The sequence below is a fragment of the Eretmochelys imbricata genome, chromosome 11, assembly GCF_965152235.1.
Source record: "Eretmochelys imbricata isolate rEreImb1 chromosome 11, rEreImb1.hap1, whole genome shotgun sequence".
Classification (NCBI taxonomy): domain Eukaryota; kingdom Metazoa; phylum Chordata; order Testudines; family Cheloniidae; genus Eretmochelys; species Eretmochelys imbricata.
The window spans coordinates 56,874,731-56,887,628 of record NC_135582.1 but is presented as its reverse complement, the minus strand read 5'-3'; the positions used below and the strand labels follow the sequence as shown (position 1 = coordinate 56,887,628).

Below are 12,898 nucleotides of genomic sequence, written 5' to 3'. Positions count from 1 at the left end.
ACGAGTTACAGCATTTAGCTTACGGTAGTCCACGCAAAAACGTATCTCCCCATCTGGTTTGGGAACTAGAACCACTGGAGATGCCCATGCACTTTCAGAGGGGCGGATTACACCCATCTGTAACATATCCTGGATCTCCCATTCTATAGCAGTTTTGGCTTGAGGAGACACCCGGTAAGGGTGGACCCTAATTGGGTGAGCATTACCTGTGTCAATGGAGTGGTATGCCCGTTCAGTCAGTCCTGGGGTGGCTGAGAACGTTGGCGCGTAGCTAGTGCACAGCTCCTGGATCTGCTGTCGCTGCATACGCCCAAGGGTCATGGAGAGGTTCACCTCTTCCACACCACCAGCACATTTCCCTTCGTAGTAGACACCTTCAGGCCACTCAGCATCATCTTCTCCCTGGGCTGTAAACTGACAAACCTTTAATTCTCTGGAATAAAAGGGCTTTAGAGAATTAATATGGTACACCTTAGGCTTTCGGTTGGAGGTGGGGAATGCTATGAGATAATTAACAGCTCCCAGGCGCTCCTGGACCATGAATGGCCCTTCCCACGATGCTTCCATTTTATGGGCCTGGAGCGCCCTTAAGACCATGACCTGGTCTCCTACTTTGAAGGAACGCTCTCTGGCATGTTTATCATACCAGGCTTTTTGCTCTTTTTGAGCATCCTGTAAGTTTTCTTTAGCAAGGGCTAAAGAGGTTCGGAGGGTGTTTTGTAGGTTGGTTACAAAGTCCAGAATGTTAGTTCCTGGAGAAGGTGTAAATCCCTCCCATTGCTGCTTCACCAACTGCAATGGCCCCTTAACCTCACGGCCATATACAAGTTCAAATGGGGAAAACCCTAAACTGGGATGTGGTACAGCTCTGTAGGCAAAGAGCAACTGCTGCAACACTAGGTCCCAATCATTGGAGTGCTCATTTACGAATTTACGTATCATGACCCCCAAAGTTCCATTAAACTTCTCCACCATGCCATTTGTTTGATGGTGGTAAGGAGTGGCAACCAAGTAATTTACCCCATGAGCTTCCCAAAGGTTTTTCATAGTTCCTGCCAGGAAATTAGTCCCTGCATCTGTGAGGATGTCGGAGGGCCAACCTACCCTGGCAAAAATGTCTGCTAGTGCCTGGCATACACTTTTAGCCCTGGTGTTGCTTAGAGCTACTGCTTCCGGCCATCGGGTGGCAAAATCCATGAAAGTCAGTATGTACTGCTTTCCTCTGGCTGTCTTTTTCGGAAAAGGACCCAGAATATCCACAGCTACTCGCTGAAATGGAACTTCAATGATGGGGAGTGGTTGTAGAGGGGCTTTGACCTGGTCTTGGGGTTTTCCCACTCTTTGGCACACCTCACAAGACTGGACATAGGTAGAAACATCCTTGCCCATTCCCTCCCAGTGGAATGACCCCCCCAAACGGTCTTTGGTCCTGTTCACCCCAGCATGGCCACTAGGGTGATCGTGGGCTAAGCTCAAGAGCTTGGCCCGGTATTTAGTTGGAACTACCAACTGTCTCTGAGGATGCCAGTCTTCCTGGTGTCCACCAGAAAGAGTTTCCTTGTATAAAAGTCCTCTTTCTACAACAAACCTGGATCGATTAGAAGAGTTGAGAGGCGGTGGGTTGCTCCGTGCCGCCGTCCAAGCTCTCTGGAGGCTTTCATCTGCTTCCTGTTCGGTCTGGAACTGTTCCCTTGATGCTGGGGACATCAGTTCCTCATTGGATTGTGGACCTAGGCTTGGTCCCTCTGGAAGCGATATAGGGGATGGAGCTGTTTCTGTTGACTGTGAACCGCTCTCCGCTGGTGCACTAGGTTGGGATTCAGGCTCCGGCTGAGCCTCTTGTGTAGGGTTATCGGCTGCTGCCAGTTCAGGTTCGGTGGGGCCCTCTGGTGTTGAGGTTGCAAGTACTGGATTCAGTGCTGGCACGGGGTCTGGTGTTGGTTGTTCGGCTGGTTCCGGTTCTGGGACTGGTTCCGTCTGGGTCTCTGGGACTGGATCCACTACTGCTGTTGCAGACATTGGCCTGGGGTCCGGGTCCATCACCTCTGACTGGGTCCTGATAGAAGTTTCCGGAACAGAGCTAGGCCTCACGGCTTGTTTAGCCTGGCTGCGGGTGACCATTCCCACCCTCTTGGCCTGCTTCACATGATTGGCCAAGTCTTCCCCCAACAGCATGGGGATGGGATAATCATCATAGACTGCAAAAGTCCACATTCCTGACCAGCCCTTGTACTGGACAGGCAACTTGGCTGTAGGCAAATTGAAAGAGTTGGACTTGAAGGGTTGAATCGTCACTTGGATCTCTGGGTTGATTAAATTGGGGTCCACTAAGGAAGCATGGATAGCTGACACTTGTGCTCCGGTGTCCCTCCACACGGTGACCTTCTTCCCGCCCACACTCACAGTTTCCCTCCGCTCCAAGGGTATCTGGGAGGTATCTGGGCCTGTGGACCTCTGGTGTGATTCCGGTGCAATGAACTGTAATCTGTTGGGGTTCTTGGGGCAGTTGGCCTTTACATGCCCCAGCTCGTTACATTTAAAACATCGTCCAGCTGACGGGTCACTGGGGCGAGGAGGGTTGCTGGAGAACGGGGTGGCAGGACGATAAGGGGTCTGGAGGGTTCTTTGGGAGGTAGGTGGGGCCTTGGGCGGCCCCCGGTAATAGGGTGTGGTCTGGGGTGGTCCCTTCTGGTCTCCGCTCCAACTGCGACCAGTTTTCTTCTTCTCTGCCACCTCCACCCATCTGGCTCCAATCTCTCCTGCCTCGATTACAGTTTTGGGTTTCCCATCTAGGATGTATCTTTCTATTTCCTCAGGAACACCCTCTAAGAATTGTTCCATTTGCATTAGGAAGGGCAAATTTACTGGAGATTCAACACTTGCTCCTGATATCCAGGCATCCCAATGTTTCACAATGTGGTAGGCATGTCGGGTAAATGACATGTCTGGTTTCCACCTTAGGGCTCTGAACCTCCGACGAGACTGCTCGGGTGTTATCCCCATTCTGACTCTCGCCTTGGATTTAAACAGTTCATACTTGTTCATGTGTTCTTTAGGCATTTCAGCTGCCACCTCAGCTAAGGGTCCACTGAGCTGCGGCCTCAGCTCTACCATGTATTGGTCAGTAGAGATGTTGTACCCAAGGCAGGCCCTTTCGAAGTTTTCTAGGAAGGCCTCAGTATCATCGCCTGCCTTGTAGGTGGGGAACTTTCTGGGATGGGAAGTGGTACTTGGAGAAGGATTACTAGGGTTTGTTGGGATATTCTGCTGAGCCTTTATCTTCTCCATCTCCTCCACATACTTCCTCTCTTTTTCCTTCTCCTCCAGTTCTTTGTCCCTCGCTTCCATAGCTCTCCTGTGAGCAGCCGCTTGGTGGTGTTCTGCTTCTCTCGCTGCCTCCCTTTCTTGTTCCTTCTTCAGCCGCATGAGTTCTATCTGTCTTTCATGTTCCCTTTGTCTTTCCTCAGCCTGAAATTTGGCTAATTCCAGCTGTAGTCGAGCTGAGGATTTGGTCATTCTAACCTCTCTGTTTTTAACTAACTTTACACCCGAGGTTTAGAAATAAACAAACAAAACTTGGCTGTAAAATTTTGCTGTGCTGGAATAGAATACCTATTCTCTGATAGTGATTGTCAGCCTACAGAAAAAGACAATTCCCTTGTCTCTGCTCTGGGCCCAACTTAAAGCAAAAAACCTCCAGCTACTTGGAAACCTGCTTACCCAGCCCAAAGAAAAAAAAAAATTCCCTTTCAAACCTGTGCTCCTTGTAAAACAAAAAAATCAAAATCCAAAAAAAAAAAACCCCTGCCACTTTTGTCTCCAGGCAAATGGGTAGAGCACACACCCCCTATTTACTTTTAGGAAGGAAAAAAAAAAAAAAAAACCTCTGGGTTGGAAGACTGTGAATTTCCCTGCAGGAGTTAAGTACCCTGCCTCCAGGCAAAGAAAACCTGCAATTCACAAGATAATCCCCTTTTGTCTCTGCTTGGCCACAAAGCAGAGAAAAACAATCTGCTTTCAGTTTCAACTGCTTTCCAAAGGAAAAAAAAAAAATTCCTTTTTAAAATCTGTATTTCTAGTTCAAAAAATCTCAACTGGATCTCAAAATGATTTCAGGTTAATCCCACCACTATGCCACCATGTCAAGGTTCCTCCCCCACTCTGAACTCTAGGGTACAGATGTGGGGACCTGCATGAAAAACCTCCTAAGCTTATCTTTACCAGCTTAGGTCAAAACTTCCCCAAGGTACAAAGTATTCCACCCGTGGTCCTTGGAATGGCCGCTACCACCACCAAACTAATACTGGTTACTGGGGAAGAGCTGTTTGGACGCGTCTTTCCCCCCAGAATACTTCCCAAAACCTTGCACCCCACTTCCTGGACAAGGTTTGGTAAAAAAGCCTCACCAATTTGCCTAGGTGACTACAGACCCAGACCCTTGGATCTTAAGAACAATGAACAATCCTCCCAACACTTGCACCCCCCCTTTCCTGGGAAATGTTGGATAAAAAGCCTCACCAATTTGCATAGGTGACCACAGACCCAAACCCTTGGATCTGAGAACAATGAAAAAGCATTCAGTTTTTTACAAGAAGACTTTTAATAGAAAATAGAAGTAAATAGAAATAAAGAAATCCCCCCTGTAAAATCAGGATGGTAGATATCTTACAGGGTAAATAGATTCAAAAAACATAGAGAACCCCTCTAGGCAAAACCTTAAGTTACAAAAAAGATACACAGACAGAAATAGTTATTCTATTCAGCACAATTCTTTTCTCAGCCATTTAAAGAAATCATAATCTAACACATACCTAGCTAGATTACTTACTAAAAGTTCTAAGACTCCATTCCTGGTCTATCCCTGGCCAAGCACAGCATACAGACAGACACAGACCCTTTGTTTCTCTCCCTCCTCCCAGCTTTTGAAAGTATCTTGTCCCCTCATTGGTCATTTTGGTCAGGTGCCAGCGAGGTTACCTTTAGCTTCTTAACCCTTTACAGGTGAGAGGAGCTTTCCCCTGGCCAGGAGGAATTTCAAAGGGGTTTACCCTTCCCCTTATATTTATGACAGGGTGTATCCCTTTAAATGGTTGTGACTTATAGTTAGTAAATATGGTTATTTGGATCCCACTTGTTCCCTCACGTGGTTCCTTCATATTATGTTTGTGTAAAGAGCAAAAGAGACACAAAATACAATTTTTGAGAGTCCTCTTTTAAGACTATTTGTTTTGCCTAAGGACAGTTCTTACTAAGAGCTGAGGTAGGGTGACCAGATGACCCGATTTTATAGGGACAGTCCAGATATTTGGGGCTTTGTTTACATAGGTCCCTATTACTCCCCAGCCCCTGTCCTGATTTTTCATATTTGCTGTCCGGTCACCCTAAGCTGAGGAGAGCTGGTCGTAGCTTGTCCAACAGAATGTTTTTCTATTAGAAAATGCTGTTTTTTCTGTTGGAAACATGTTATGGGAACAAGCTGATTTTTGTCAAAATTTTCCACTGTGAAGTAAAAATATTTCATTTTGACCATATCAAAAGGTTGTGTTGATAAGATTGAAATGTTTGTTCACGCTTTATTATTTCAACTATTATATTGTATTCTAAATTTTATAATATGAAGTCAGAATGAAATGTTTCAATCTTATCAAAATGAAATGTTTTGGGAATATTTCATTTCACAAAAAATGCTGTGATTTCTACATTTCTGCCTGACTCGTGATGAAATGAAATTTTGGAATTTCTTTCAGGATGAGATTTCCATTTTCCCATTAGTTCTAGAGTTGAGAGCATGCAGCGGGTCTGCAAATCAAGGAATTTATTTAGATGCCTGGCCTTATTTTCTCCTAAATTTGTCTTTTAACTTCCAACTGCTGAAGCTGGAAACATTCAGATTAGAAATAAGTTGAAAACTTTAAACACTGAGGGTAATTAACCACTGGAATAATCTACATAAAGATGGGATGTATCCTCCATTACTTGAAGTCTTTAGATCAGGACTGGGCGTAGCTCAATCAGAAACTATGGGAATGATGCATGAATTGTTGAGCTTGTCTTCACTCCAGTTGTTAGCTGAACATAACATAAGAACGGCAATACTGGGTCAGACCAAAGGGCCATTTAGCCCAGTATCCTGTCTTCTGACAGTGGCCAATGCCAGGTGCCCCAGAGGGAATGAACAGAACAGGTAGTCATCAAGTGATCCAATCCCTATCACCCATTCCCAGCTTCTGGCAAACAGAGGCTATGGATAACTGGAGCTATAACTCATGTGTTGCCCCTACCCCATGCACACACACAAATCTCTAGCTTGAGTTAAGTTGCACCTTAAACTCAAGCTAGTTACAGCCTGTCAGAGGTGGGTTGAAGCTTGAGTGCTGCTGATGCTCAAGCAAGTAATGCAGCGGGGATGCAGCATCTTGAGTTACGACTGATTAGCTGCTAATTCAGTCATTCTATGTAGCTTGCATGTTGTTTCAGGGCGTGGACGCTAGCTCAAGTGGAGTAACTTGAGTTAATTGTTGCGCTGAAGACAAACCCATGGTGTGAAATTTGATGACTTGTGTTATGCAGGAAGTCAAAGTAGCTTATCATAATGTTCCCTTTGGGTCTTAAAATCGATGAATTGAGGCACCCAAAGTTTTAATTAATTAGGGACCCCTTACTCCATGAGTAATGACTGCAGGATCAGGATCCATTTTTACAATATAAGGATTATTTACACAGCTGCTAGCCTCAACTTCTGTCTACATCTCCAAAGAATTTAAGGGTCAGTAAATGCTCTGATTTTCAGAGGTCTGTAGCACCTATAAATCCCACTGAAGTCACTGAGGGTGCTCAGCGCTTCTGAAAGTCTGACCACATTTACTATGATACAATTATTAAATCTAACTTAAGGCATCATATATATGTGTAATACACGTGTGTTTGTGTATAATATGAATATAAAATATGCAAATAATAGGCACGCTAATAAACTGCTTATTCTTCCTTTATCTAAAGTGATCCAATTGTGCAAATAATATGTGTGTCTAGAACTTTTTATAATACCTAGTTACGTTTTGTATAAATGCTATTGTATAATTGTACTTTTAACAAAAATATGTAGTACCATTCTATATGTGTTTAACATGACAAGACAAGCTTTCTGGTCCTTTTGATATTTTTTAGGGCTAGATTATCCTTTGCTCAGGGTTGTAGCTAAAGGACCAAGGTGCACTGCCCCTGGTATAGTCTCAGGGGGCATTCTGCCTGAGACACCCTTCTGAGGCACAGTTCCACTACTGCTCCCATGTTGTCCTGGAGGGGGAATAATCTGCCACAGTACCCCTCTCAATGCCCAGCCCTTCCAACTAACTTGCTCATGGTGTGAGATGGGAATGATTAGCATACAATCTCCCTCTCCATGTCTCCTACCATGATACAAGCTGGTCTAATGCAGTCCTGTAGGGGTGACCCCACTACCACCCCGCATGGCTGAGTTAGATTCAGCCCCAACCCAGCCCATAGTGGTTGTGATGTTTTTAAAATGTCTTTTATTTTTTAGAATTTCAAATGGGAGAAAACAAACCTCTCTGTTCAACTGTGAGATTTCTAAATATATTATCCCTCTCCGCCCACCTAAGTATGGGTGGTACATATTTCCTTGGTCAAGAGATGTGCAATGTCTCAAATGGAAAATATGTAGTTTAATTTTGTTGGTATATGAACTTAAATTATCACTTGTAAAAATGAAGTTTTATCTAAAAGTGACAAAAAGCCAAAGAAATTCTGTGTTCCAAATGAGACACTTGATGTAAACTCTGGTCACTGGAAAAGGAAAAGAGTGCTGACAGGCACTAAGGACATGAATGTCAGCTTAATCTGGGACTCTCACACGTTCTGAGCCTGAAATTTGTCGCCTGCACAATTAACTTGGATTTTTGTTCTCTCTGTCCTGTTATCACTGCTGCATATAGCAATTTTGTCTCGACCTTACTGTCCAAATAGTGCTTTATTTATTTTACAGATGAATTCATCATACACGATACTTACCCCATTTCAATCTCAGATACATTAAATACATTCATTTCCTCGAGTAGAACATGGCTATAATGTCTAGTGTTAAAGGTATGTGGACCTATCTGGCATGGACCCAATCCTGCAGTTTTGCACACTCTAAAACCCAAAAGGAAAAGTTTGTGTAGGCTAGCAATGCAAGACTCTGCCTTAAATGATTACAAATATATATGAAGAAAGTTAAATGTATCATAATAAGATGACATGTAATACAAGGGCATTTGAATCAACAATTTCTCTCCCCTTCACCCCCCCCCCACCAGAATATTTTTGAATGACTGTCTCTGGTTGTCTTTTTCCCTGCTCACATATGAGTTTTCTATGGCTATCAGTAACTCTCAAGAACCATTTTTTCCACACTTCACCATATGACGTGTAGAGAGATATGTTTATACATAGACATGCCCTATATTTATTTTAATAGCTTGTTTATAACTGTGCTTCCATTGCAGGAAGCAGTGCAAGTATTGATTAAGCATTCAGCGGATGTTAATGCTCGGGACAAGAACTGGCAGACACCGTTGCATGTAGCAGCTGCAAACAAAGCAGTGAAGTGCGCAGAAGTAATCATTCCAATGCTGAGCAGTGTCAATGTCTCTGACAGAGGGGGGCGGACAGCGTTACACCATGCAGCTCTGAATGGCCACATTGAGGTAAGTGGCCGAGAAGCATTGTTGATATAATTTATTGATTTGTGGCACTGTTGTCTAATTCAAAATAAACGATGAGTTCATGTATCTCTGTATGACAAAGGTAGCTAGATATCCAACCTTCACTTATTAGAGACATTAGACCAACTTCTGCTCTCACTGGTGATACCTAACTGAAGTCAGTGGGCTGGTACCATTTGTAAATGCAAGCAACATTTGGTCCAATGTGTTATCCCGTAGTTAACTGCCTGTGCAATACAGAACCTATGGGCACAATGAACTATGCAAAAATGATTGAAGAAGCATTCATTATCTCATAAGAGGAACACAAGCGTCTGGACTATGCACAAGTCAATCATTGTGCTTTTCTAATTAGCTTTCTAGAAAATTTGTTTCTGGTTTAAAAATAGACCATGCTACTTCCATTTACATTGCAGGGTTGTGGAGTAAGTTTCTCTACAGCATACGTTCCCAAACTAGAGGGGTGTGGAATGTATTCTGGGGGTATGTGACAAGCTTTAGAAAAAAAACTTACTGCACACATTTTACCCACAGTAATGAATAGCTAGCTAAGCTAAGACCACACATCAGGTCTTCAGATGGTGCTGTGGAGTTGACTCTAGATGGTGCTGTGCATTTTGACAGATTTCTGTTGAGCTTGCGTAGCATGATACAAAGTCATTGCCATCTGTACGTTAACCCATGTGCTACGATGTGATGTGCACATTTAATTGTAAGCATCGACCACAATCAGTTTTGCTTTTTTGCTTTTATTACAATGGATTGTTGGCTTTGTCTCAATCAATGCTGTACTGTTTTTAATATTTAGTGAGTCGCATGTTGATTTTTTAATCTGTATATGTACTTGTGTGTTGGTGGTGGGGGCATAAACTACTATAAACACAAAGAAGCAGGAGGTGCATTAAGATAAGTTCGAGAACCACTACTCTTTAGTGTTCACTAAACCAGGGGTTCTCAATCTTTTTGGTTCAGAGTTCCCCCCTTTCCCTCCCCCTGCCAACATAATATATAAAAACTCTATGGCCTACCTGTGCCACAATAACTGGTTTTCTGCATATAAAAGCCAGGGCCAGCCTTAGGGGGTAGCAAGCAGGGAAATTGCCAGGGCCCCACGAAACTAAGTTGCTCAGGCTTTGGCTTCAGCCCCAGGTAGTTGGGCTCAGGACCCTGGACTTCAGCCCCATGCAGTGGGGCTTCGGCTTTCTGCCCTGGGCCTCAGCAAGTCTAACGCTGGCCCCACTTGGAGGACCCCCTGAAATCTACTCGTGCCCCCGCACAGGGCCCCGGACCCCTGGTTGAAAACCACTGCACTAAACAATTACACACTTATAAACTGAAAGCCACTGTATTAAGGTCCTGATCCCAGTGCAGAAATCCATTGACATCAGGATGTAGGCCAGTGGTTCTCAGCCTGCAGGCTGCTTGCGGCCCAATCAGCACACAGCTGCGGCCCATGTGATATCCTCAGGGCCAGACAGGTAGTATATATAGTGTGTGGATGCAGCCCATGTAAGACATAGAGAGCTGCATATGTGGCCCACAATGGTAAATAGATTGAGAACCGCTGATCTAGGCCTAAGTGTGAATAAAAATTCTCCAACTGAGATTGATACAATTGACAAAAAATCAGAAGTTAATTTACTGTGTTGTAACTTACAAAAAGCAGCCTACAGGTATTTGCTATAAAAGGAGTTATAGAGACCACCCTTTTAAAAGTTTCATATTTTAGGAAAGAGTTAATATTTATCATTTTAACATGATTGACTTTCTTTGATGTAATGCCATTTAATGGTAGAGTGTAATAAAGTGCACAACTAGTTATAGATTAAATAGTTTTAATAAAATCTCTGATTCATTTCGCCAATGAGCATTGAAGAGATTAAAGTGTTTGTTTTGCTGGATACAGAAAATCGTTGTATGTTTTACATTCAAATTGTTTTGTGTGTTTTTGCTTGTCCTGATATTAATGTCTGGATGGTGCTGGGAGATATGGAATTTTTTATGTTTATTCATCGCAACTGAAGCGATGTACTTTCATACTTTGTACTTTCTGCTAGCTGTTTGCTGGCATATATGAAATGAGTTGGTCTGAGTCCCGTTGCTAGTGGGCAGGGGGTTACTTCAAGCAAGCCAGTATCGTGATAGTTAATAGCAAATGGCACACTTGTTGGCAGTGTCAGCAGAGGGAACAAGGACTGAAGGCTCGATCATGCTAGGCATGAAGGATTGGCTCCAATCCAGCAAAGTATCTAAGTGTGTAGTTAACTTTAAGTACATGAATAATTCCATTGACGTTAAGGGTTACTCACATGCTTAAAATTAAGCAGATGCTTGAGTGCTTTACCAGCTTAAGGCCAGAGTGCCCAGCACCTTGTAGGATTGAGTCCTGAATAAGCATGCAGACTGAATTATCCTTTCACCTTTACAATGTTGTCCCTGTCGCTCAGGATTGAGATGCATTGGACGGGTAGCATGTAAAAGCGTGCAGTGCTGCTGCTCATGTGGTTTTGTGATTCCAGAGTGTCTCCCACTGCCATGAATCCAACATCTTCCACAATCACTAAATCCACACCGTTTTAAAAAAATCAAGCATTGGAAGAGTTGCAATGTAGAACTAGAATGTACAAATGAAAACTCTTGCCGGCGTGTTTCAGGTGGGGTTGGGCCAGGCTGGGGAGTTCTAGTGCCTTTTACGAAAAAAGGCATTACATTTTTAAGGATTAGTTTAGTTAAACTACAGGTTCCTGGAAGGGATTTTTAAACTATCTCTAATTTTAAGGCTTAAGTTTTCCTGTATAAACTTATGCTCATATCACACAAAGGCAAGTGTGATTTGCTCGGCAATTCACAACAATGTATTGCCCTCCGCCCCAAGCATTACATCCAGGGTGACAGCATTATTTGATAGACTAATCCATGTAAATGGAATACCTGGCTGACCCAAAGATTTACTTTTCATTGTTGTTTTAGATGGTGAACTTGCTTTTAGCCAAAGGGGCAAACATCAATGCTTTTGACAAAAAGGACAGGAGAGCTATTCATTGGGCAGCATATATGGGTAAGAACCGTGTTGTAGTCTGTTTTATTACTGAAGTACCGACACTGTGCTCTGTATTACACAAGACCCAGTTCCTGCCATGGAAAGTGAAAATTCTAATTACTCTGATTAAGGCTATGGGCTCAGATCATCAGCTGATATAGACACAGCTCCATGGATTTCAATGGAACTGCACTGATTCATACCAGCTGAGAGCCTGGCCCAAAGTGTCCATCTAACATAACCTGAATATTTTTTTCATATTACTTTTTTTCAATTTCATTTTCTCTTCTGACTTTAATTCAAGCCTCAAATATATTTGGTATGAAAAATACATATTAAACTCTCCTTTGTCACAATTAGCGGTAGCATAGATTTCAATAAGAACTAGGTTAGATAAAAACAATGAGGAGTCCTTGTGGCACCTTAGAGACTAACATATTTATTTGGGCATAAGCTTTCATGGGCTAGAACCCACTTCATCTGATGCATGGAGTGGAAAATACAGGAGCAGGTATAAATACATGAAAAGATGTGAGTTGCATTACCAAGTGTGAGGTCAGTCTAACGAGACAATCAATTAACAGAAATGACTAGCACAAATGCAGTTAATATGCTTTTTCTGAAATCGTTGTTTTTCCTATTTGTCTCTTTATTCAGAACAAGTTGGGTTACTATGTAGCGGTAAAGTCCTATATAATCATTTCCACTCTTAATTGTCTTCCTTCATCACAAGGCATCTCTTGATTCATGCATTCACATCATTGCTAATGTTCATCAAATTTGCTTTTTAAATTAATAGTTGACCATATCATCCCATCCATTTTAAAAATAAAATGTGCCATAGAATTCAATGGGAGCTCTGCTGTAAAAATGGTAGAAGTACAGGGACCATAATATTGGCCAGTGCTGTGCATGCCCTCGCACAATTCTACCACCACATCCCTGGATCTGCAATTCATGGGCCCTCAAACTGACTGCCACTGCACCTTCACTCCTGACCTGTAACGTTCACAAGTAGTTTCCAAACTGTGGGAAAATGTAGTGTAGTTTTGTGATGCCCACATATCAAATGTGAAGGCTGGCTTCTGACCTAGACTGGGATTTGAACTTTGCTCTGTAGAGATGAAAGATT

General features: G+C 43.1%; 1 protein-coding gene across 3 annotated transcripts in view; it reads left to right on the top strand.

Annotated features, from left to right (window-relative positions):
- ANKRD44 (ankyrin repeat domain 44) overlaps nt 1-12,898 on the top strand; it is a 215,367-nt gene that overhangs the window by 113,553 nt on the left and 88,916 nt on the right. For all 3 annotated transcript variants that reach the window (XR_013347556.1, XM_077830497.1, XM_077830496.1), the window contains exons 5-6: nt 8,508-8,708; nt 11,697-11,784. Coding sequence is in view for 2 of the 3 variants with exons in the window: in XM_077830497.1 (XP_077686623.1) it covers nt 8,508-8,708; nt 11,697-11,784 (289 nt within the window). In the remaining variant the exon portion in view is untranslated. The remainder of the gene's footprint in view (nt 1-8,507; nt 8,709-11,696; nt 11,785-12,898) is intronic.